Source organism: Capricornis sumatraensis, chromosome 14, assembly GCF_032405125.1.
Source record: "Capricornis sumatraensis isolate serow.1 chromosome 14, serow.2, whole genome shotgun sequence".
In the NCBI taxonomy this organism is placed as follows: domain Eukaryota; kingdom Metazoa; phylum Chordata; class Mammalia; order Artiodactyla; family Bovidae; genus Capricornis; species Capricornis sumatraensis.
Genome location: NC_091082.1, coordinates 50901522 through 50928585, shown reverse-complemented (window position 1 = coordinate 50928585; position 27064 = coordinate 50901522). Strand labels below are relative to the sequence as shown.

The window sequence follows — 27064 nt, the reverse complement described above, 5'->3', positions numbered from 1 at the left end:
ATCCTGAAAGATGATGCTGTCAAAGTGCTGCACTCAATATGCCAGCAGATTTGGAAAACTCAGCAGTGGCCACAGGACAGGAAAAGGTCAGTTTTCATTCCAATCCCAAAGAAAGGCAATGCCAAAGAATGCTCAAACTACCGCACAATTGCACTCATCTCACATGCTAGTAAAGTAATGCTCAAAATTCTCCAAGCCAGGCTTCAGCAATATGTGAACCATGAATTCCCTGATGTTCAAGCTGGTTTTGGAAAAGGCAGAGGAACCAGAGATCAAATTGCCAACATCCGCTGGATCATCGAAAAAGCAAGAGAGTTCCAGAAAAACATCTATTTTTGCTTTATTGACTATGCCAAAGCCTTTGACTGTGTGGATCACAATAAACTGTGGAAAATTCTGAAAGGGATGGGAATACCACACCACCTAACCTGCCTCTTGAGAAATCTGTATGCAGGTCAGGAAGCAACAGTTAGAACTGGACATGGAACAACAGACTGGTTCCAAGGAGGAAAAGGAGTACATCAAGGCTGTATATTGTCACCCTGCTTATTTAACTTCTATGCAGAGTACATCATGAGAAACGCTGGACTGGAAGAAACACAAGCTGGAATCAAGACTGCCGGGAGAAATATCAATAACCTCAGATATGCAGATGACACCACCCTTATGGCAAAAAGTGAAGAGGAACTAAAAAGCCTCCTGACGAAAGTGAAAGAGGAGAGTGAGAAAGTTGGCTTAAAGCTCAACATTCAGAAAACGAAGACCATGGCATCTGGTCCCATCACTTCATGGCAAATGATGGGGAAACAGTGGAAACAGTGTCAGACTTTATTTTGGGGGCTCCAAAATCACTGCAGATGGTGACTGCAGCCATGAAATTAAAAGACGCTTACTCCTTGAAAGAAAAGTTATGACCAATCACTCAATAGATGTTGGCTATTTATGTACTTGAGTCTGGCGCTTATGTGAGAGATCAGAAATGGACAGATAAGCTGTACCCCAACTAACACAACATTGTAAATCAACTCTACAGCAATAAAAATTAAAAAAAGAAAGAAGTGCCTCATGTCCAGAGAACAAAGCCACGGATTCCACTATCTTCCTCCAGTTTTGTTCCTTCTCCAAACTCCGTTTTCCCAGGTGGCTGGACTGCGTGAAGGCCGGGGGAGGGTCCCTGAGCAAGCCAGCACTCAGCATGTGAGGGAGGCCATGGAAACTCTGCCCAACTGCATCTTACCTCACAGGACTGGTGTTCAGAGCTTCTTCAAGGCAGCAGATGAAACTCTTGCCACAATTGAGAAATTGACAAAAAGCTTCTGTACTGTGTACATGTTTCTCTTTCTCTCTCTCTTTTTTACCTTTAAAAAGAAAAACCCAGAAAAATGTATCAGATTTGTGTAAATGAGGGTATGCCAACAGGGTGGCCAGTTTTGCTTCAGGTTTTATGAAGGATAATTTGTGACCGGATACACACACATCTCCCAAACCAGCAACAGGACTTTGTTTATACTGCAAATAAATATTATTTTTTCTTTAAAGAAAAAAAAAAAAAAAGAAATGAACAGGTAAGTCTTGTAGCCAGCCTGTAGAGATGCTATTTGGGGCTAACGTTATAGGTTAGCCCATATCCCCAACACCCTCCTCTACTGTCAAGACTGAAGACTGGATACTAGATTTCCCAGGTTCCCTTGCAATTAGAAGTAGCCTATGACATGGTTTTGGCCAATGAGTGTAAACAGGAATCTGGTGAAGGGACAATGGCAGGTGGTTCTCTGCCTCTTCTTTCCCACCTTGAATGTGGATGTTCCAGCAGCCAACTCATGACAGTGAGGTAACCAGCAGGAATGAAAGGCCAGGAGAATACAGAGATGCCACTTTTTAAATATGTAATATTTTAAATTAATAAGTTTTTTTGGCTGTGCTGGGTCTTCATTGCTGTGCTCAGGCTTTTCTCTAGTTGCGGAACGGGGGACTACTCTCTAGCTGCGGGCTGTGGGCTTCTCCTTGCGGTGGCTACTCTTGTTGCAGAGCATGGTCTTTAGGGTTGGGGCCAGGTAATTGTGGCGCACCTGCTTAATGGCTCATGGCATATGGAATCTTCCCGGACCAGGGAGGGAACCCATGTCCCCTTTTATGGCAGGTGGATTTTTATCCACTGGACCACCAAGGAAGTCCAGAGATGCCACTTCTATGTCATGGAGTTGCCACTTATCCCAGGACAGCTTGATAGGTAAGGAAGATAACCGCTTATTTATTGAGATCACTAGCATTGGATTTATTGGTATATCATTTGCAGTTGACCCAGCAATCCATGCCATGTATTTGAAGGAGATCTCTTGGTTATTAATGTGTGTGCATGGGCTCAGTCGTGTCCAACTTTGCAACCCCACGGACTGGAGCCCGCCAAACTCCTCTGTCCGTGGCTTTCCCAGGCAAGGATATTGGAGTGGGTTGCCATTTCTTTCTCCAGGGGATCTTCCCAACCCAGGGATCTAACCGGGTGTCTCCTGTGTCTCCTGCATTGCTGGCGGAGTCTTTACCACTGAGCCACCTGGGAAAGGCATATTAACATGTAGGCAGAGAAAAAAGTGTAGCTCTGATCCCGGTGTGGGGTATGTCCACTTTGGAGTTAAAGCAGAAGAGGACAGAGGCCCAGGAGCACGTCGACAGGAGGCTGGAAGTGGACCGGATTTCCAGGAGGCCTGTGCCCAAAGCTCCCCGCAAGGCCCCTCCCTGCTCTGTCCCCTCACGGTCCCTCCGGGCCTGCCTCCCCGGGCAGACATTGGCCTCCCAGTCCCCGCTGCCCCTGGTCAGTGCCGTCCTCAGCCCCGCCATGGCTTCCGACCTCAGCGGCACCTGGAACCTGCTCAGCAGCGACAACGTCGAGGGCTACATGCGGGCGCTAGGTAGGCGGGAGGGGCCGTGCGGGGGCCACCGGCTCGGCCACGCGTCCAGTTCGGGGCAGAGGCGGCCGGGCTTGCCTGCTGGTCCGTCTCCCTGCGTCCCCTCACCTGCACCCGTGTGTCCCCCGAGTCTTACTACGGCTTCACCGGGTCCCCCACTTCCCCACCCTCGTCTATCCCCCTGAACGTCCATCTGACTGTCGTTGGTCTCCCACCTCCGTCCGTCTGCCAGTCCTTCAGTCCAGCCGCCTGTCCCCCCCATCCTTCGGTCTCCCGCATCCCCCTGTTCTCCACGCCTCTGGCCGTCTCCTGGTCCCTCCCGTCCTTTCTGTCCTACTCTGCCAGTCTGTCTGCCCTCCCCTCTGTCCGCCGGTGCCCGGTCCACGCGGCCAAGGCTCCTGTCCCATCGCGGACTCCCAAGCAGGTGGGGGCGACCGTGGCGTAGGCCACCTCGCAGGGAGAGCTGGGGACACGATGGGGTTCCCCATGGGTGTCGGGGGAGGTGCGGCGACCCGAAGCCCCTCCCCGGAGGGCCGCCACTTTAACGCGTGTCTCTGGGCAACGGGCTGAGGGAATCCACGAGTCCAGGGGAGGTCCCGGCCCGCAGCATCAGCGCCCCCTGGAGATGCTCCGGGACGCAGATTCCGGGGCCCCAGAGTAGCGTCCCGAGCCTGGCCTCCGGCCCCGCCCCCGCCCCGCCCCCCGCCCCGAAACCTCCGGCGGCTCTAGTGCGGGTTAGAGTTCTGGAGACACATTTGAAATCTTTAGTTTTCTGGTTTCCTCTTCTCATCGAAGGGGCGGCGGGGGGGGGGGGGGCGTTAATAAACCCAGACCCTTTAGAAGCTGCTACCCCCTTCCCCGCCCTCCCCCCGGGGCCCAATTCCAGCCAGGACGACTGTGGGTCAGTGCTTGGAGGGTTTGCTTCCACTTTCCCCTGCGGGGCAGGGAGAAAGAAGTACGGGAGGGGCCTCAGGGGGTGTAGGGGGCGACGGAGTCCGCAGAGTTTCTTTCCTGCCCTGACGGTAGAATGCTTCCCTTTGGTACTGATGCTCAGTTCCTCCTGCGGGTAATTTAATTCGTCAGCGTTGGTGGTTCTGAGCACCTGCTCATGCCTAGCGCTTCTGACTAAATACCAGCAATCAGAGGCACCTTTTTGTGTTGCTGTTGTTAAATAGGAGTTCATTTTAAGCTGGCAGCATACCTCAAGCCAGAAGTAGCCATGTTTCTAATATTCAACGGACACAAGGGGAAGTTGGCTACCCTACCAGCCAGAAGAACTTGCGAAGGCTATCGGAATGGTGAAAGGAGATAGGGCATCTTCTTTGAACTTTATTTTTTTATTTGGCTGCGCTGGGTCTTAGTTGCAAGATGTGAGATCTTTAGTTGCAGCATTCAAACTCTTAGTTGGGGCAGGTGGGACGTGTTCCCTGACCAGGGATGGATCCCAGACCCCCTGCTTTGGGAGCATGGAGTCTTAGACACTGGCTCACCAGGGAAGTCCCTGATCAGGGGCAATTTTGATAGGGCCAGAGCTTCCAGAAGTCTGGCGGACTGAGGGCTGCTCTGGCTCCTCTTCTGCATTATCTGACCTGGGCTTGGGTTTCTCCATCTGCAAACTGAGAGTAGCGGGTCCATTTTTTTTTTTTCTTTTAACCACACCTAAAAAAAATAATAATAACATAAAATCAGGTATTTTAGCCGTTTTGGAATGTACCATTTTGGTCTTCCCAGGTGGCTCAGTGGTAAAGAATCAGCCTGCCAACACAGGAGATGCAGGTTTGATCCCTGGGTTGGGAACATCCCCTGGAGAAGGAAATGGCTACCCACTCCAGTGTTATTGCCTGGAGAAACCCATGGACAGAGGAGCCTGGCAGGCTACAGTCCTTGGGGTTGCAAAGAGTCAGACATGACGGAGTGACTAAACAGCAATTCTAAGGTTCCAGTGTGTCTGTAAGATCTCCCAACCTATGGTAGAATTTTACCCTCCCTTTCTCACACTAAGCAGGGAGGCCTGGAACTTCTCAAACTAAATCAGATTAATACTGACAGAAACCTTATAGGCAAGGAAAAAAATGTTAGTTCTCTACCTTTCTTAGTTTCATTGGTTGGGACCCTGTAAATTATACTAAGAGACAGAGTAACACGGAGAAGGCGATGGCACCCCACTCCAGTACTCTTGCCTGGAAAATCCCATGGATGGAGGAGCCTGGTGGGCTGCAGTCCATGGGGTCATGAAGAGTCGGACATGACTGAGCGACTTCCCTTTCACTTTTCACTTTCATGCACTGGAGAAGGAAATGGCAACCCACTCCAGTGTTCTTGCCTGGAGAATCCCAGGGACGGGGGAGCCTGGTGGGTTGCCATCTATGGGGTCACACAGAGTCAGATACGATTGAAGTGACTTAGCACAGAGTAACAAACAAACAGAAACAAACAACAAACAGAAGCTTGTTAACACATGCATGGTGAATACACTCAGGAGCATTCAGTGATGAGTATCTCAGAGTGGTTAGAAGCTGAGCTTAGGAAACTTCCCTGGTGGGCCAGTGGTTGAGATTCGACTTCCAATGCAGGGAGCATGGGTTTGATCCCTGGTTGGGGAGCTAAGATCCCACATGCCACCAGGTGTGGCCAAAAATTTTTTTAAAAGAAGAGGAAAGAAAAGAAAAAAAAAGGAAGTTATATGGCACCTGAGCAAAGAGTAATAATTCTGTAGAGAAGTGACAAGACAAAGAAAAGGGCTTTGAGATTCCAGGGGTGACAAATGGTGGGAAGATAAATACATGCAGGAACTAATGGTAAATAGGAACGGGTTGGTAAAGTTTGTTATGTAAATTCTCCTGGTGCCATCTCTAGACTGATAGGAGTTCAGAGTTGTGTCCCTAATTTCTTTCCAACCTGGTACAGGGAGAGCAGGGGACACGTTTACAAAATTATGTCCTGCTCTGGGGGAGGGCAGGGCTTTTTTGCTTTCCCATGGCCTTCATTTCAAAATAGTCAATATGAAAAAGCGGCATATCTTGGAGTGGCATATTCTGCTACCCTTAATCCGAATCTCATTTCCTCTCTGTTTCTAATTCATAAGGAGGAATTAATGATTATTTTTCCTAAAGGTAGTAAGCCCTGACAATTTACTTATCACCTCACCCTCAAATTAGTGGGGACATATGATCATAAGCGCTTTATTTTTCTGCTTGTTTGTGGTTTTTTGGTGGGGAGGTTGTTTTTGGTCACAACCCATGGCATGTGGGATCTTAGTTCCCCATGTAAGGATCAAACCTGTGCCCCTACATTGGGAGTTTATGGGTTGTTAATCACTGGACTGCCAGGGAAGTCCTCATAAGTGCTTTCTTCCCTGGTTTCTCTGGCTAGCATCTGACGTCTTTGTGGAGGATAAAGTGTTAGAGATCAGGGCATGGCTTTGAGTTTTGCCTTGCAGTGCTTACTTTTTAGTCATTCCCATGGCTTTTAGAGCAAATTTTTTAGAGAAGAAAACAGGGAATGGAGTCAGGGTGACTGTTTCAAGTGTGTGGAAACATCTTTTGTTAAGCCTGTTGAGTATCAAAAAGCAGCTTTCTGACTGTTGTAATCAGTGTTTTTCAAACGTGTATTCGTGAAATCCTTCACCTGTCCCCAATACTGTCTTACTTTTCTGTACGTTATGCTGTGACTCCTTGTTTGAGACTTCTTTTTTCATGATTTCTGTAGAAGTTTATCCATTATCTACCATTGTATGAGATCCTAGAGGCTAACAGAGGCTCTATTTATTTATATTGCACGCATTCATGCTAAGTCAATTCAGTTGTGTCCAACTCTTTGTAACCCCATGGACTGTAGCCCGCCAGGCTCCTCTGTCCATGGGATTCTCCAGGCAAAAATATTGGAGGGTTGCCATTTCCTATTCCAGGGGATCTTCCTGATCAGGGATTGAACCATCAAACCTGTGTCTCATGCACTGGAAGGCAGATTCTTTACGACTGTACCACCTGGGAAGCCCTTATTTACATTAGTGTATTCATTTATCATCAACCCATTTCACAAAGGATTAAACCAAATAGTATTGAATCAATATCCTGCCTCACAGCTCCTATTTTTAAAATTTAATTTTGTTTATTTATTTTGGCTGTACTGCATGGCCTGTGGGAGACTAGCTCCCCAACCAGGGATTGAACCTGTGCTCCTTGCAATGGCAGCATGGAGTCTTAACCACTGGACCACCAGGGAAGTCCCACAACTTCTTTTTTAATGTTTGGTTCTGGTTCCAGAAAGATACTGGATCCAGACAACACATTAACTCTTATTTGCAGTCTGTTTCCCAAAAGAAATAAAAGTGTGCTAGGGATTTCTGGAATAGAGAGGCTAGTTAGTATAGCAGAGCACCAAACTGGAAACCCAGAAGTAGCCATTGATTGTTGGTAATAGAATCAAAGCTATACAGGCTCTGAATTCTGTTAGATTCCCAATTTGTTAGAGGTGGTTGGATGATATTTGATATTCTAAGAGTGTCTAAAATACAAACCAAGAGATCTTGCAGTGTCACCTGAAAATTGAATTCAATTCTTCGTGGGCATGCATCCAAGAGAAACAACAAGCCAAATATCAGAAGAAAGGATTTATAATTACTTAAAGCAAATAAGGACAACAGTGGAGATCTTTCTCAAAGTAGTGTCTCCTTGAATGGCAAAATTGGGGAATTTTTAAGCTATTCTAGTAGGGACTTGAGCAGAGGAGATTCCAGAGAGAATTGGGGCAGAGTCCAAGCTTTCATGTCAGTTCAGTTCAGCCGCTCAGTGGTGTCCCACTCTTTGCAACCCCATGGACTGCAACATGGCAGGGTTCCCTGTCCATCACCAACTCCCAGAGCTTGCTCAAACTCATGTTCATCGAGTCGGTGATGCCATCCAACCATCTCATCCTCTGTCATCCCCTCCTCCTCCTTCCTTCAATCTTTCCCAGCATCAGGGTCTTTTCCAGTGAGTCAGTTTTTCCCATCAAAGTATTGCAAAAGTATTGGAGCTTCAGCTTCAACATCAGTCCTTCCAATGAATATTTAGGACTGATTTTCTTTAGGATGGACTGGTTGGATCGCCCTTCAGTCTAAGGGACTCTCAAGAGTCTTCTCCAACACCACAGTTCAAAACCATAAATTCTTTGGCACTCAGATTTCTTTATAGTCCAACTCTCACATCTGTATATGACTACTGGAAAACCATAGCTTTGACTAGACAGACCTTGGTTGGCAAAGTAGCTTTTTAATATACTGCCTAGGTTGGTCATAGCTTTTCTTCAAAGGAACAAGTGTCTTTTAATTTCATGGCTGCAGTCACCGTCTGCAGTGATTTTGGAGCCCAAGAAAATAAAGTCTGTCACTGTTTCCATTGTTTCCCCATCTATTTGCCTTGAAGCGATGGGACTGGATGCCATGATCTTAGTTTTTTGACTGTTGAGTTTTAAGGCAGCTTTTCCATTCTTCTCTTTCACTTTCATCATGAGGCTCTTTAGTTTCTCTTTGCTTTCTGCCATAAGGGTGGTATCGTGTACATATCTAAAGTTATTGATATTTCTCCTGGCAGTCTTGATTCCAGTTTCTACTTCATCCAGCCTGACATTTTGAATGATGTGCTCTGTATATAAGTTAAATAAGCAGGGTGACAATATACAGCCTTTACAAATTCCCTTCCCAATTTGGAACCAGTTTGTTGTTCCATGTCTGATGCTTGACGAAGAATCCATGTTGCTTCTTGACCTGCATACAGATTTCTCAGGAGGCAGGTAAGGTGGTCTGGTATTCCCATCTCTTTAAGAATTTTCCACATTTTTTTGTGATCCACACAGTCAAAAGCTTTAATGTAGTCAATGAAGCAGAAGTAGATGTTTTTCTGGAACTCTCTTGCTTTATTGATGATCCAATAGATTTTGCCAATTTGATCTCTGGTTCCTCTGCCTTTTCTAAATCCAGCTTGAACATCTGGAAGTTCTCGGTTCATGTACTATTGAAGCCTGGCTTGGAGAATTTTGAGCATTACTTTGCTAGCATGTGAGATGAGTGCAGTTGTGCATTAGTTTGAACATTCTTTGGCATTGCCTTTCCTTGGGATTGAAATGAAAACTGACCTTTTTCAGTCCTGTGGCCACTGCTGAATTTTCCAAATTTGCTGGCATATTGAGTGCATCCCTTTCACAGCATCATCTTTTAGGATTTGAAATAGCTCTGCTGGAACTTCATCACCTCCACTAGCTTTGTTAGTAGTGATGCTTCCTAAGGCCCACTTGACTTCGCACTACAGGATATCTGGCTCTAGGTGAGGGATCACACCATCGTGGTTATCTGGGTTGCTAAGATCTTTTGATGGTCAACACCGAAATCAGATTGATTATATTCTTTGCAGCCAAAGATGGAGAAGCTCTATACAGTCAACAAAAACAAGACCAGGAGCTGACTGTGGCTCAGATCATGAACTCCTTATTGCCAAATTCAGACTGAAATTGAAGAAAGTAGGGAAAACCGCTAGACCATTCAGGTATGACCTAAATCAAATCCCTTATGATTATACAGTGGCAGTGAGAAATAGATTTAAGGGCCTAGATCTGATAGAGTGCCTGATGAACTATGGACGGAGGTTCGTGACATTGTACAGGAGACAGGGATCAAGACCATCCCCATGGAAAAGAAATGCAAAACAGCAAACTGGCTGTCTGGGGAGGCTTTACAAATAGCTGTGAAAAGAAGAGAGGTGAACAGCAAAGGAGAAAAGGAAAGATATAAGCATCTGAATGCAGAGTTCCAGAGAATAGCAAGAAGAGATAAGAAAGCCCTCTTCAGCAATCAGTGCAAAGAAATAGAGGAAAAGAACAGAATGGGAAAGACTAGAGATCTCTTCAAGAAAATTAGAGATACCAAGGGAACATTTCATGTAAAAATGGGCTCGATAAAGGACAGAAATGGTATGGACCTAACAGAAGCAGAAGATATTAAGAAGAGGTGGCAAGAATACACAGAAGAACTGTATGAAAAAGATCTTCACGACCTGGATAATCACGATGGTGTGATCACTCATCTAGAGCCAGACATCCTGGAATGTGAAGTCAAGTGGGCCTTAGAAAGTATCACTACAAACAAAGCTAGTGGAGGTGATGGAATTCCATTTGAGCTGTTTCAAATCCTGAAAGATGATGCTGTCAAAGTGCTGCACTCAATATGCCAACAGATTTGGAAAACTCAGCAGTGGCCACAGGACTGGAAAAGGTCAGTTTTCATTCCAATTCCAAAGAAAGGCAATGCCAAAGAATGCTCAAACTACCACACAATTGCACTCATCTCACACGCTAGTAAAGTAATGCTCAAAATTCTCCAAGCCAGGCTTCAGCAATACGTGAACCATGAACTCCCTGATGTTCAAGCTGGTTTTAGAAAAGGCAGAGGAACCAGAGATCAAATTGCCAACATCTGCTGGATCATTGAAAAAGCAAGAGAGTTCCAGAAAAACATTTATTTCTGCTTTATTGACTACATTAAAGCCTTTGACTGTGTGGGTCACAATAAACTGTGGAAAATTCTTAAAGAGATGGGAATACCAGACCACCTGACCTCCCTCTTGAGAAATCTGTATGCAGGTCAGGAAGCAACCGTTAGAACTGGACATGGAACAACAGACTGGTTCCAAATAGGAAAATGAGTCCGTCAAGGCTGTATATTGTCACCCTGCTTATTTAACTTCTATGCAGAGTATATCATGAGAAACGCTGGACTGGAAGAAACACAAGCTGAAATCAAGACTGCTGGGAGAAATATCAATAACCTCAGATATGGAGATGACACCACCCTTATGGCAGAAAGTGAAGAGGAACTAAAAAGCCTCTTGATGAAAGTGAGAGGGGAGAGTGAAAACGTTGGCTTAAAGCTCAACATTCAGAAAATGAAGATCATGGCATCCGGTCCCATCACTTCATGGGAAATAGATGGGGAAACAGTGGAAACAGTGTCAGACTTTATTTTGGGGGCTCCAAAATCACTGCAGATGGTGACTGCAGCCATGAAATTAAAAGATGCTTAACTCCTTGGAAGAAAAGTTATGACTAACCTAGATAGCATATTCAAAAGCATAGACATTACTTTGGCAACTAAGGTCCATCTAGTCATGGCTATGGTTTTTCCAGTAGTCATGTATGGATGTGAGAGTTAGACTGTGAAGAAGGCTGAGCACTGAAGAATTGATGCTTTTGAACTGTGGTGTTGGAGAAGACTCTTGAGAGTCCCTTGGACTGCAAGGAGATCCAACCAGTCCATTCTGAAGGAGATCAGCCCTGCGATTTCTTTGGAAGGAATGATGCTAAAGCTGAAACCCCAGTACTTTGGCCACCTCATGCGAAGAGTTGACTCATTGGAAAAGACTTTGATGCTAGGAGAGATTGGGGGCAGGAGGAGAAGGGGCCAACAGAGGATGAGATGGCTGGATGGCATCACGGACTCGATGGATGTGAGTCTAAGTGAACTCCGGGAGATGGTGATGGACAGGGAGGCCTGGCGTGCTGCGATTCATGGGGTCGCAAAGAGTCGGACACGACTGAGCGACTGAACTGAACTGAACTGTGTATTCTGGCCACGTCTTCTTAATATCTTCTGCTTCTGTTAGGCCCATACCATTTCTGTCCTTTAATGTGCCCATTTTTGCATAAAATGTTCCCTTGATATCTCTAATTTTCTTGAAGAGATCTCTAGTCTTTCTCATTCTATTTCTTCCTCTATTTCTTTTCATTGTTCACTTAGGAAGGCTTTCCTATCTCTCCTTGCTATTATTTGGAATTCTGCATTCAGATGGATATATCTTTCCTTTTCTCCTTTGCCTTTTGCTTCTCTTCTCTTCTCAGCTATTTGTAAGGCCTCCTCAGACAACCACTTTGCCATTTTGCATTTCTTTTTCTTCATGATGGTCTTGATCACTGCCTCCTGTACAATGTCACAAACCTCCGTCTATAGTTCTTCAGGCACTCTGTCTATCAATTCTAATCCCTTGAAACTATTTGTCACTTCCATATAATTATAAGGGATTTGATTTAGGTCATATCTGAATGGTCTAGTGGTTTTCCCTACTTTCTTCAATTTCAGTCTGACTTTGGCAATAAGGAGTTCATGATCTGAGCCACAGTCAGCTCCTGGTCTTGTTTTTGCTGACTATATAGAGCTTCTCCATCTTTGGCTGCAAAGAATATAATCAATCTGATTTCAGTATTGACTATCTGGTGATGTCCATGTGTAGAGTCAACTATTGTGTTGTTGGAAGAGGCTGTTGGCTATGACCAGTGCATTCTCTTGACAAAACTCTATTAGACTTTGCCCTGCTTTATTTTGTACTCTAAGGTCAAACTCCTACTTTTGCATTCCATTCCCCTATGATGAAAAGGACATCTTTTTTTTTGGTGTTAGTTCTAGAAGATCTTGTAGGTTTTCATAGAACTGTTCAACTTCAGCTTCTTTGGCAGTGGTTGGGGCATAGACTCGGATTACTATGATATTGAATGGTTTTGCCTTGGAAACGAACAGAGATCATCCTGTCATTTTTGAGACTGCACCCACGTACTGCATTTCAGACTCTTTTATTGAATATGAGGGCTACTCCATTTCTTAAGGGATTCTTGCCCACAGAAGTAGATGTGATGGCCATCTGAATTAAATTCGCCCGTTCCAGTCCATTTTAGTTCACTGATTCCTACACTGTTGATGTTCACTCTTGCCATCTCCTGTTTGACCACTTCCAATTGACCTTGATTCATGGACCTACCATTTCAGGTTCCTATGCAATATTGCTCTTTATAGCACTGGACTTTACTTCCATCACCAGTGACATCCACAACTGGGCGTTGTTTTCACTTTGGCTCCATCTCTTCATTCTTTTTGGAGTTATTTTTCTACTCTTCTCCAGTAGCTTATGGAGCACTTACCATCCTGGGGAGTTCATCTTTCAGTGTCATATCTTTTTGCCTTTTCATACTATTTATGGGGTTCTTAAGGCAAGAATACTGAAGTGGTTTGCCATGCCCTTCTCCAGTGGACCACGTTTTGTCAGAACTCTTCATTATGACCCGTCCATCTGGGGTCATCAGAAGTGACTTAGTATGCACACATATACACAGTGTGGTGGGGAGGGAGGTAGAGGGGAAGGCCAAAAGACAAAGAATTTTTATGTTTAAATTTCCCTTGTCTTGTCATAAACTATGAATTTTACTTTATGATGGTGAGACCAAATCAATGGAAACATCAGAGTTTGGAGCAGAGAAAGCTTTATTGCAGAGCCAAGCAAGGAGAATGGGTCGCTCATACTCAAAACCCCTGAACTTACTGATGATTTCCAGTCGCTCAGTCATGTCTGACTCTTTACAACCCCATGGACTATAGCCCACCAGGCTCCTCTATCCACGGGATTCTCCAGGCAAGAACACTGGAGTGAGTTGCCAGGCCCTCCTCCAGGGAATCTTCCCAACCAGGGATTGAACCTAGGTCTCCCACACTGCAGGTGAATTCTTTACTGTCTGAGCCACCAGGGAAGCTGAATGAAGTTTATTTTCTACAAAAAAAAAAAAAAGAAAGGAAAGACACAGAAGAGATTTGCAATGAGGTGGGCCCCACAGAGTTTGTTTCAATGAGTCCCAGCCAGCATCTCTTCTGAGGAGGGAAATAACTGCTTTTTGAGTAGAGCTGATCCTGCAAATCCAACAATATTGCTCTTTCCTAGCTTCTGCCAAATCGAAGGGAAAAGAAAGGCAACTTGTCCTTTGGACAGTGAAGGAAGTTTGCTTGGGTTCTATAGTCTGGAGAAGTTGGCTGCAGATTTGAGAGTTCTTGGTGGGCCCCACAATAGCCAAGGATGACCCAGGTTATGACACTCTAGGCAGGAAGGAAGCTAATACCTACAGAACTTGACCATCTTGTCCAGGACTTCCCTTTAATCTCATCATGAACATGAGAACATAAGGATGTTACTACCAACTTATTGAAAGTTACTGCATAAGCTGGGATTTAAAGCCCAATTTCTGTTGGCTCCAAGACCCACATGGCCTCAAAATTAGAAGTAGCTTTGGGGGACTTCCCTGGTGGTGCAGTGGCTAAGAATGAGCGCCCAAGGCAGGGGGCCCGGGTTTAATCCCTGATCAGGGAACTCGATCTCACATGCTGCATGTTTCACATGCCACAGATAAAGATCTTGCTGTAAGACAAATTAATCAAATCTGACACAATATTCACATGTAATGGGATAAAAGTTTGACAATATTAAATGGCTATTTTTTATTTTTTATTTTTTTACATGAGATTTAAACTGTGTGTATGAATGCACTTTTAAAACATAGTTTTGGTCACATCACATTACACACTGTTCATTTTGTCACTCACAAACTATAAAATTTTTTGAATGAAACGTTTCAGTTATATATGTATAAAAGATCCTGTATGCTTCAAGCAAAGATCCCACATGCCACAACTAAGACCCAGCACAGCCAAATAACATAAATAAATAAAAATTAAAAAATTTTCAAAAAGAAGTGGCTGTGAGATAAAGGGTTAATGTGAACAGATGAAGTTTAAAAAAGTATGTGTTTGTGTTGGCCTCTTTGAGATCCTGCCCTAAAATGTATATGCTCACATGCTTATAATGGTATGTGCGCCATGTAGATTGTTACCTGGGTTCCATCCCTGGGTTGGGAAGATTCCCTGGAGAAGGGAAAGGCTACCCACTCCAGTATTCTGTCCTGGAGAATTCCATAGACTATATAGTTCACGGGGCCACACAGTCGGACATGACTGAGCAACTTCCACTTCACTTCCTTCTGCTGGAATGTCATATTTCCTACTTAAAAAACAAATGGTGTGGAAAAGTATGGTTTGACCTGGACAAAAGCCTTGTGAGCAATTTGGTCACTGAGGTCATGTGTAGACCTGGCAGAAAATGACCAGAACCTAAGCTAGTTTGAATTTTGATCTTTAAAAAGCCAGCCGGCAACCACCAATCTGTTAAGTGACAGTCTTATAATGTGGTAGTACCAATTATAAATTTACTAGCAACAAATCATCTCACTGATTGTAAAAGCATAATTGATATACAGTAATCATCTAAAGTTTGGTTTCTTATTTGTTTTTGTTATACATAAAGAAAAGGCTTTAAGAAAAGTCAGTGATAACTATTTTAAATTTGGCTTGATCATATTAATAATCAGATAAATATTTTAAGGGTTTAGCCTCCATGTTTAAAGATTGCTGAAAATAAGTAAAGACTGGATCATTTGCATTTCATGCTAAAAGCTAGAGTTCTAGGTTAAAAGTTTTTTTCATTTTATTGAAAAAAGTTGATTTATAATATTCTGTTAATTTCCACTGTATAACAGTGACTCAGTTAAATATATGTATGTATTCTTTTTTATATTCTTTTCCATTATGGCTTATCACAAGATATTGAATATAGTTCCCTATACTATACAGTAGGACTTTGCTGTTTATCCATCCTATATATAACAGCTTCTTCTGCTAATCTCAAACGGGAAATATTTTCCTTCTCCCCTCCCTGACTCTCCACAACCACAAGTGTATTCTCTACGTCTGTTAGTCTGTTTCTGTTTCATAGATAAGTTCATTTGTATCATATTTTAGATTCCACATATATTAGTAACTGATATCATACAGTATTTGTCTCTTTCTGACTTATTTCATTTAGTATGATCATCTGTAGGCCCATCCAATATGTTGCAAATGATGTTGTTGTTCAGTTGCTAAGTTGTGTCTGACTCTGTGACCCCATGGACTGCAGCATGCCAGGCTTTCCTACCTTCACTGTCTCCCGAGGTCTGCGCAAACTCATGTCCATTGAGTCAATGCCATCCAACCATCTCATCCTCTGTCGCCCCCTTCTCCTTCTGCCCTCGGTCTTTCCAAGCATCAGGGTCTTTTCCGATAAGTCAGCTCTTCCCATCAGGTGGCCAAAGTATTGGAACATCAGCTTCAGCATCAGTCCTTCCAATTAATACTCAGGGTTGATTTCCTTTAGGATTGACTGGTTTGGTCTCCTTGCAATCCAAGGGACTCTCAAGAGTCTTCTCCAGCACCACAGTTCAAAAGCATCAATTCTTCAGCACTCAACGTTCTTTATGGTCCAGCTGTCATATCCATGGGCTTCCCTGGTAGCTCAGCTGGTAAAGACTCCACCTGCAATGCAGTTCGATACCTGGGTCAGGACGATCACCTGGAGAAGGGATAGACTACACACTGCAGTATTCTTGGCCTTCCCTGATGGCTCAGATGGTAAAGAATCAGCCTGCAATGCAGGAGACCTGGGTTCAATACCTGGATTGGAAAGATCCCCTGGAGAAGGGCATGGCAATCCACTCCAGTATTCTTCCCTGAAGAATACTCATGGTCAGAGGAGCCTGGTGAGCTACAGTCTATGGGGTCACAAAGAGTCAGACACAAAGGGTAATTAAGCATAGCACATTCATACATGACTGCTGGAAAAAGCATAGCTTTGACTATATGGACCTTTGTCAGCAAAGTGAGGTCTCTGCTTTTCAAGATGCTGTCTAGGTTTTTCTTTCAAGGAACAAGCATTTTTAATTTCATGACTGCAGTCACTGTCCTCAGTGATTTTGGAGCCCAAGAAAATAAAACCTGCCACTGTTTCCATTTTTTCCCCATCTATTTACCATGAAGTGATGGGACTGGATGCCATGGTCTTAGTTTTTTGAATGTTGAGTTTCAAGCCAGCTTTTTCACTCTGCTCTTTCACCTTCATCAAGATGTTCTTTTAGTTCCTCTTCACTTTCTGCCATTAGGTTAATATCATCTGCATATCTGAGGTTGTTGATATTTTCCTGGCAATCTTGATTCCAGCTTGTGATTCATCCACCCTGGCATTTCACATGATGTACTCTATATATAAGTTAAATAAGCAGGGTGACAATATACCAAAAATGACATTATTTCATTCTAAGAAGGCCTTTTTTTTTTTTTTCCAGGCAGCTAGCTTTTTAAAAATTATTTATATATTTATGGCTGCACTGGGTCTTTGTTATCGTACATGGACTTTCTCTAGTTGCAGAGAGCGTGGGTGTGGGGGGGTTACTCTAGAGCAGCAGTGTGCCAGCTTCTCATTGCAGTGGCTTCTCTTGTTGGGGAACATGGGCTCTAGGGCACACAAACTTCAGTAACTGCTGAACATGGGCTAGTAGCAGTGGCACAGGGGCTTAGTTGTCCTGTGGCATGTGGGATCTTCCTGGACCAGGAATCAGACTGGTGTCCCCTGCATTACAAAGCAGATTCATGACCGCTGGACCACCAGGGAAGCCAAAAAAAAAAAAACAGCTTTCTTAAGACAAGGACATTCACACCATCATTGAGCTTAGAAATGCATAGAACTCGAAGCTCCCTGGTGGTCCACTGGTTAAGACTCAGCACTTTCACTGCTGAGGGCCTGGGGTTCAATCCTAGATTTGCGGGAACTAATAACCTGCAAGCTGTGTGGTGCAGCCAAAAAAATACATTTAAAAAATTAAAAGAAAAAAAGAAATGGGTAGGGGCTAATGTGATGCTCATGGAGCCCTATGAAGGGCTTGGCCACATTTTCTAGGCTGGAAATGGAGATGTGAGGCACCCAGCCCTTTAAAAGCACAGCTAGCTCTGAGGGCCAGTCATGTCAGAAAAAAAGAATCTGTTAGGCAAACAAGTTAAAACAGGGACAATTCTGGGACCAAGCTATCTGCAACGAAGTATATAAATCTCTGAAATGATTCCTGAAACTTCATTCTACATGAACAGGACATTCCCTAAATAGGAGAACCATGTCCCATGACTCATAGGAATGTTCAGGATGACAAGCCAGCAGTTGTGGCTGCCTGCCAATGAGATCATGTCACCTGCTCTAAATATTCCAGTGGCTCCCATCCAACTCCATCATGCTCTGAATTAAAGCCCGATGGTCCCTTATGCTACCCTGAATCTCATCTCTAGGTCCTCCCCTCCTCCTCATTCTCCCTCATTCTTCTTCAGCCACCCCGGTCTCCTGAAGGTTCCTGAGACCATCTGACATGCACTTCCTGAGAGTTCTAGTGAGCTCTGTTGTACACTTGCTGTTGCTGGTCAGTTGCTAAGTAGTGTCCGACTCTGTGACCCCTCTGATTGTAGCACACCAGACTCCATGGGGGTCTCCAGGCAAGAATACTGGAGTGGGTTGCCATTTCCTTCTCCAGTCCTATATTTCTTTCCCCCCAAGATCTGCACAACTCACCACTCACTTTGTCACCTCCCTCAGCTCTGGCTAAAATTGCACTTTGCTTCCTGGTGGCTCAGCTGATAAAGAATCTGCCTGCAATGTGGGAGACCTGGGTTCAATCCTGGGGTTGGGAAGATCCCCTGGAGAAGGGAACCCACTCCAGTATTCTGGCCTGGAGAATTCCATGGACTGTATAGTCCATGCAGTCACCAAGAGTCAGACATGACTCAATGACTTTCACTTTCACTTTTTCTCTATTTAAAATAGCAACCTTGGGACTTCCCTGCTGGTCTAGTGGCTAAGACTGCGCTGTTAACGCAGGGAGCCCTGGTTTAATTCCTGGTCAGGAAACTGGAGTCCACATGCTGCAACTAAGAGTTGCAGGCCACAGTTAAACATCCCACGTGCCGCAACGAAGACTGAAGATCCCACCTGTTGCTAACTAAGACTCGAGGCAGCCAAATAAATAAATATTAAAGCAAATAAACAAAATAAGCAGCCTTTATCTCTAGTTCATAATGCGTTCAAAGCCATTGAATGGGAACTGTCTATACCAAAACTCTGAGAAACACTAGCCATCAGATGCAATGATTTTGAGGACAGCTGCCAAAATCCTTAGCTTTTGCATCTCAAGTAAATGTTTAAATGTATTTTCTTTCTAAAAAATTATTTTTAAGATATTGACTTTGCCACTCATAAGATAGCTAAGATGCTGAAGCCACAGAAAGTGAGCAGAATGGGGATTCTTTTACTATCCACACGAGCAGCACCTTCAGGAACTATGTTGTGAAATTTAGAGTCGGAGAAGTTGATGGGGATAACAAAGGCATGGATAACAGAAAATGCAAGGTAAAAATCATTTATTTAGTCTTGGCTGTGCTGGGTCTTTGTTGCCATGTGGGCTGTTTTCTCTAGTTGTGGCGATCGTGGCTACTCTCTAGCTGTGGTGCAAAGCCTTCTCATTGCAGTGGCTTCTCTTGTTGCAGAGCACAGGCTCTAAGGCACATGGGCTCAGCAGTTGTGGCTCTCAGTCTCTAGAGCACAGGTTCAACAGTTGTGGTGCATGGGCTTAGTTGCTCCGAGGCATGTGGGATCTTCCCCTATCAGAGATCGAACCTGTGTCTCCTGCACTGACAGGTGGATTCTTTACCACTGAGCCACCAGGGATGCCCGCAAGGCAAAAATTAAACTCGTGACGTAGACTTTTAGTTTTGCAAGGTCCTTGACACCTTCTCTAGTCATATCTGAGGATGCTGCCAAAGAAAACCAGTATTTTCTCCCATCCCTCATGCAGAGCTTGGTCACTTGGGACAATGACAAATTCACCTGCGTGCAGAAGGGGGAAAAGAAGGATTGAAGAGGACCAGCTTCACCTGGTACCGGCCCTGTTTTGTTCCTGTATTTTTTAAATTGACATAGTTGACTTACAATGTGTGAATCTCTGCTGTACAATAATGTGGCTCAGTTATACATACATCCATGCATGCATGTGTGTGTGCTAAGTTGCTTTAGTCGTGTCTGACTCTGTGCGACCCTAGAAACTGTAGCTCACCAGGCTCCTCTGTCCATGGGATTCTCCAGGCAAGAATACTGGAGTGGCTTGCCATGCCCTCCTCCAGACATACATACATACATACATACATATGTGTGTGTGTGTGTGTGTGTGTGTATACACACATTCTTTTTATGTTTTTTTCCATTGTGGTTTATCCCAGGACATTGAATGTAGTTCCCTGTACTATACAGTAGGACGTTGTTGTCCATACATTCCATGCACAATAGTTTGCATCTATTAACACCCAACTACCAGTCCATTCCTCCCGCATCCCCACCCGCACCCTGCTGGCAATCACAAGTCTGTTTTCTATGTCTGCGAGTCTGTTTGCACTTCGTTGAGAAGTTCATTTGTGGCATATTTTAGACTCCATATATAAATGACATCGTATGGCACTTGTCTTTCTCTTTCTGACTTACTTCATTCAGTGGGATAATCTCTAGTTGCATCCATGTTGCTGCACATGGCATTATTTTGTTCTTTATTATGCCTGAGTAGTATTCCATTGTATACATGTCCACATCTCCTTTATCTGTACATCTCTCAATGGACATATAGATTGTTTCCACATCTTGGCTATTGCGAATAGTGCTGCTGTGAGCATAGGGGTGCATGTATCTCTTTGAATTATAGTGTTGTCTGGATATATTCCCAGCAGTGGGACTGCTGGATCCTATGGTAATTCTATTTTAGTTTTCTAAGGAAACTCCATACTGTTTTCCATAGTGGCTACACCAATTTACATTCCCACCAACAGTGTAGTAGGGTTCCTTTATCTCCACACCCTCTCCAGCGTTTGTTATTTGTAGACTTCATTGACTTTTGTGAGGTGGTACTTCATATAGTTTCGATCTGCATTTCTCTAATAATTAGCGATGTTGAGCATGTTTTCATGCGCCTACTGGCCATTTGCATGTCTTCGTTGAAGAAATGTCTATTTAGGTGTTCTGCCCATTTTCAGGTTGGGTTGTTTTGTTGTTGTTAAATGTTCTTATTTTTTAAATGAGGTTAGGAAACCGTGACCAGCATCCTACCATCCCAACGCAACTGTTTTCAATTTGATGTCTTGCCTTCCAGTCTGAGAGAGTATTCTGCCTTTTCATTTAATAGAAAAACATATTCCAACTTTCTAACAATTGTCCTGTTGTATTCATTTTGTGTTAGTTGAATCCATATAATAAGGTAGCCAACCACTGTGTACTATTCCATCAGATTCATGAACTTTCATTTTAGTAAAATGTTTTCTTAATTGCAATGTCCAGAAATATTGTTTCAGAGTGTTTTCTGCTGTCTCTTAAATTCACATAAATAGAGCTTTTTGCATCCATGGATTTATTTCCATAGGAAAAATTTACAGAGGGGATCAGTGTTGTCCCAGACATTGTTTCTCCTTGCTACTTTGTTGCCTTATTCACTTCCAAAAGGGGTATATCGATTTCTTAAGCCACCAGCACTTCAAGACCATACAAGTTATAGGCCAACCTAATCAATAATTTCTAAATATAATCTATAAAGTATAAAATTGTGCATAAAGGCTTAATTACGGCTTTTAAAATGAGAATTCCTCCTTGCCATATATGTGTGTTACAATGGCTTACATTTTCGAATGATGACTTTGTGTGCAATTACTTAGTTAAATCTTTTGAGTGCATTTTCTGACTTAGTCTTCAAGCCAATCTTGTGAAAGAGACACTATTTTTTTCCCATTTACAAATGATGAGATTTAGGTTTAGAAATTCCCCAAGGTGCAGAGTGAAGATTCAAATCTAGGTCTGACAAGAATGTGTGCTTTCAACTCTATGCCTTTTTGGTCCCAATGTACATGTGAAGTCTAGGTCAGATCCATGAAAACAAAATTAGAGCACTTAGAGTGGGATATGGGTGGTCTTTGAGGTGGTGGTCTTTGATTATGAAGGCATTGAAGATACTTCGATTCTTAGATGGACAAATCTCACACTCTTCTGGCAATAAAAACAAAGTTAAGAAACTTGCCATCACAAAAATGTAGTATGGAACTACAAAGGAAATACAAATATGTTTAAGAATTCAGATTATGTGGCTGTAAGGAGTAATGTTCAAATTGCTGCATCCTTCTTTGGCATGTCCAAGAACTCTGCCCAAGCAGAGAGTAGAAGGACCCTTGGTCTAAGGATATTCTTGGGATGATTCTTATTGTTGCTTTTGTTCAGCTGCTCAGTCATGTCTGACTCTTTGCAACCTCAGGGACTGTGGCACACCAGGCTGCTCTGTCCCTTCACTATCTCCTGGAGTTTGCTCAAACTCATGTCCATTGAGACGGTGATGCCATCCAACCATCCCATCCTGTGTTGTCCCCTTCTCCTCCTGCCTTCAATCTTTCCCAGCATCAGGGGCTTTTTCAGTGAGTTGGCTCTTCCCATTGGGTGGCCAAAGTATTGGAGCTTTAGCTTCAGCATCAGTCTTTCCAATGAATATTCACAATGGATTTCCCTTAGGATTGACTGGTTTGATCTTCTTGCTGTCCAAGGGATTCTCAAGAGTCTTCTCCAACACCACAGTTCAAAAGCATCAATTCCGTGGTGCTCGGCCTTCTTTATGGTCCAACTCTGACATCTGTACATGACTCCTAGAAAAACCATAGCTTTGACTATATGGACATATATCAACAAAGTAACATTTCTGCTTCTTAATATGCTGTCTAGGTTGGTCATAGCTTTTATTCCAAGGAGCAAGCGTCTTTTAATTTCATGGCTGCAGTCACCATCTGCAGTGATTTTGGAGCCCAAGAAAATAAAGTCTGTCACTGTTTCCATTGTTTCCCCATCTATTTGCCATGAAGTGATAGGACCAGATGCCATGAGCTTAGTTTTTTGACTGTTGAGTTTTAAGCTAGATTTTTCACTCTCATCTTTCTCCTTCACCAAGAGGCTTATGATTTTAATAAGCTGTGATATAATGAAAACCAATGAATATTTGGCCTTTGTACCTGGTTCTTAAAACCCCTGGAATCTCCAGAGTAATGAGAGTGTCTTCTGTATGCTACTGAGATGAATGGTGGCTGGGGACCCTAGAGAGCTTCAGGATGGGAGCTAGTCCCAAGAAAGATCAAGGTAGGATTAGAAGGTTGGAACATTCAGCCCAGCCCCTGAACTCAGGTGAGGGGAGAGGGATTAGAGATTGACCATTACCAATGGCCAATGATTTAAGCAATCATGCCTATGTAATGAAACCTCCATAAAAACCTTTACATAAATGAGTTCATGGATCATGGAGAAAGCAAGGGATGTTCCAGGAAAACATCTACTTCTTCATTAACTACACAAAAGACTTTGACTGTGTGGATCACAATAAACTGCGGAAAATTCTTAAACAGACTGGAGTACCAGACCACCTTACCTGTCTCCTGAGAAACCTGTAGGTGGGTCGAGAAGCAACAATTAGAACCTTACATTGATTAACTGACCTAGTTCAAAATTGGGAAAGAAGTACAACAAGGCTGTATACTGTCACCCTGTTTATTTAACGTCTATGCAGAGTACATCATGTATGTGAAATCCTGGGCTGGATGAATCACAAGCTGGAATCAAGATTGCTGGCAGAAATTATCAACAACCTCAGATATGCAGATAACTCCACCCTTATGGCAGAAAGTGAAGAGGAAGTAAAGAGCCTCTTGATGAGGGTGAAAGAGGAGAGTGAAAAGCTTGCTTGAAACTCAATATTCAGAAAACTAAGATCATGGCATCTGATCCCATCACTTCCTGGCAAACAGAAGGGAAAAAAACTGGAAGCAATGACAGATTTTATTTTCTTGGGCTCCAAAATCACTGTGGATGCTGACTGCAGGCATGAAATTAAAAGACGTTTGCTCCTCGGAAGGAAAGCTACGACAAACCTGTGTGTGCATGTGCGTGCTCAGTCACTCAGTCATGTCTGACTCCAAGGACTGAACCCCAGGCTCCTCTGACCATGGGATTTTCCAGATAAGAATACTGGAGTGGGTTGCCATTTCCTACTCCAGGGGATCTTCCAGACCCAGTGTTCAAACCCACATCTGCTGCATCTCCTCCCCTGGCAGGTGGATTCTTTACCACTGTGCCACCTGGGAAGCCCCATGACAAACCTGGACAGTGTAATAAAAAGCAGAGACATCTCTTTGCCAACAAAGGTGTGCATAGTCAAAGCTATGATTTTTCCAATAATCGTGTGTGGATGAGAGAGTTGGACCCATAAAGAAGACTGAACACTGAAAAATTGATGCTTTCGAATTGCTGTGCTAGAGAAGACTCTTGAGAGTCTGTTGGAGTGCAAGAAGGTAAAACCAGTCAATCCTAAAGGAAATCAACTCTGAAGATTCATTGAAAGGACTGCTGCTGAAGCTGAAGCTCCAATAATTTGGCCACCTGATGTGAAGAACTGACTCACTGGAAAAGCCCCTGATGCTGGGAAAGATTGAATGCAAAAGGAGAGGGGGACAACAGAGGATGAGATGGTTAGATAGCATCACTAACTCAGTGAACATAAATTTGAGCAAAATCAGGGAGATAGTGGAGGACAGATGAGCCAGGTGTGCTACAGTCCATGGAGTCACAAAGAGCTGGATGTGACTTAGCAACTGAACAACAAAAACAAAGGGGTTCAGAGAACTTTCTAGTTTGTGAAGACATAGAAGTGCTGGAAGGGAGCTCTGCTAGACTGGTCATGGAAGCTCTGTATGCCCCACCCCTACCACAATACCTTTTCCTATGCCTCTCTTCCATTTGGCTGTTCCTGAGTTGCATTCTTTATAATAAACCTGTAAGTGTAAGCAAAAAGTGTTTCTGTGAGCCATTCTAGCAAAGTATTGAACCTGAGAAGGGAGTTGTGGGAATCCCCGATATGGGATGATTAGTCAGATGTATAGGTGACTTGTGATTGATATCTGAAGTAAGGGCAGTCTTATGAGATTAAGCCCTTGACCTGTGGAGCTCTGATCCTCAGTGTCTAAACTAAATCCAATTGTTGGCTGTCCAGTTTGTTGTAAGAGGGTTGGAGATGTGCAATTGGAAAAGACATCATGTACCTGGTGTCAGAAGTATGACTAATAATAATAATATCTGCTGCTGCTGTTCAGTTGCTCAGTCATGTCTGACTCTTTGCTACTCTTTGGACTGAAGCCCACCAGGCTCCTCTGTCCATGGAATTCTCCAAGAAAGAATATTGGAGTGGGTTGCTATTTCCTTCTCCAGGGGATCTTCCTGACCCAGGGATCGAACCTGAGTGTCCTGTGTCTCCTGCATTACAGGTGGATTCTTTACCTGCTGAGCCATCGGGAAAGCCCCAATAATAATAGACTATATGCCAACTCATCTCTGTTCTCCCTTCCTCCCTGTCCCTAGGAACTATTCTGTGAAGGCCAAGTGTGCAAGCAGATGTTCCAGAGAGCTTGATCTGTATCCAACAGCAGAGTCCACATGTGGGGGCAGCTTGATGAATTATATCCCAGAATGAACAGGACAGGAATGATCTGTTGGGGTTTGGTAGATGGGGCCTTGTGATCAAAGAGATGTCACACAGCTTATACCAGAAGCCATTTGGATTGTGAGAAAAACTCTCAGCTTCAATAAACCTGTCCAATGATTCTGACTTTTTCCTTCTAACTTTAACGTATCTCCTTATTTTCAGAAATATTTGGAAGCTTTCTAGGCACACCATTGACACACCAATGATGAACAAGTTGTAATTCCCACCTTCCAGGGGGTGAGCAAGTGGTGGTAAGGGCCTGGGGTATTTCTGGAAGTGATCTTTAATCTGGGACCTGAAGTAAATGTAGGCAGGAAGTATCAGGAAGCACCCTAGTCAAAAGTTGGAGGAATGTTTGAAGAACTGAAAAGATTACTTTAACTGTAGCTTAGGGTGTGTTGGGTGGGATAGGGTGGGGAGAGATGGCAGGGGTAACTGACATGTCAGTGGCTCTACCGTGAAGTATCTTGAATGCTAGGGTAAAGAGGTGAGATTTTTGTCCCTCAAGTAATAAGAAGATGGTGACCTGTATTCAGCAGATATGTACAACCAGGTTGGCTCACAGAAAGTAACTCTGGAGACTCCTATGGTGGTCCCATGGTTAAAAACCCACCTTCCAATGCAGAGGATGCAGGTTCAATCCCTGGTCAGGGAACTAAAATCCCATGTGTCCCAACTAAACAGAAGCCCATGCACTGAAACTAAAACCGGATGCAGCCAAAAATAAATATATGCCTTAAAAATAATAACAAAGTAATTCTGACTGCTGAGGGAAGAAAGGATTGTAGGTGGGGGATGCAATTCAAGAGGCAGTTTAGAAACCCAGTAGAAATCAGAGTGTAAGGTGACATTGTTCAGGATCATCCAGAGCCCAGGTCTGAAAAATAGAGAAATTGACTATTGGGCCTCGGAGAGAAGTAACAAGGTATTTAGGAGGCAGAATCTATGATCCAAAGAGATGGATGTGATGGAGGGATCCTGGCTAGGGGAAGAATCAAGGAGGTGTTCTGTTTTGGATCAGGCAGTTATAGCAAGGTTGAGGCCCATCAAAAGAAAATAACAGGGCTTCTCTGGTGGCTCAGTGGTAAAGAATCCAGCCGCCAATTGTCGACTAAAAACAGATGTACAACTTGAGAGTTGTGAGTTAAATTTTATCTGGGGCAAAATGAGGACTGCAGCCCGGGAGGCAGCATCTCAGAAAGCTCTGAGAGACTGCTCCAAAGCGGCAGTGGGGGAAAGTCAATACATAAGGTTTTGGTGAAGGAGGAGTTCAATGCCGTGAAACACTCATTTTAAAAAAGGTTTTTTGTTAGTCATGAGGGTCTGATGTCACCAAGAAGGGATTTAGTGCTTCTCTAGATATGAGGAGATGCAAGGATTGAGATCATAAGTTCTGTTGCTAAAAACATCCAACTATCTAAAGACCTGTCCCACCAGATTCCTTGGAGCACAGAATGTCTACTCCCTCAGGGACTGTTGAAGGGCAGCAGCTCTGGCAGCATGGGGTTCAATCTCCGTAGAGGCAGATGGCAAAGGCCTCTGTTCTTCAGTCATTGGCGATGCTCTTGGTAAGTGCCAATTTGTAGTTGACACGATGCAGAAGGTTCGCTCTCTGATCTGGGAAGATCCCACATGCCATGAGCAACTAAGCCCATGCACCACGACTATTGAACCCATGCTCTAGAGCCCGTGAGCTGCAACTGAAACCTGTGCACCCTAGAGCCCACGCTCCACAACGAGAAGCCACTGCAGCGACAAGCCCGCACACAGCAACTAGAGAGTAGCTTCCCACTCTCCGCAACTAGAGAAAAGCTCAAGCAGCAGCGAAGACCCAGCACGGCCAAAACAAACAAATAAATAACACTTTGGAGAAAGAA

The 27064-nt window shown here is 43.9% G+C and overlaps 1 protein-coding gene across 1 annotated transcript; it reads left to right on the top strand.

The window, feature by feature from the left end:
• Positions 1 to 2833: 2833 nt before the first annotated feature.
• On the top strand, positions 2834 to 25114 carry RBP7 (retinol binding protein 7). The gene is given in 6 exon segments (XM_068985584.1): positions 2834 to 2906; positions 18829 to 18876; positions 18879 to 19000; positions 19446 to 19501; positions 19503 to 19527; positions 25064 to 25114. Coding segments are annotated over 6 exon segments (375 nt in total).
• Positions 25115 to 27064: the final 1950 nt, after the last annotated feature.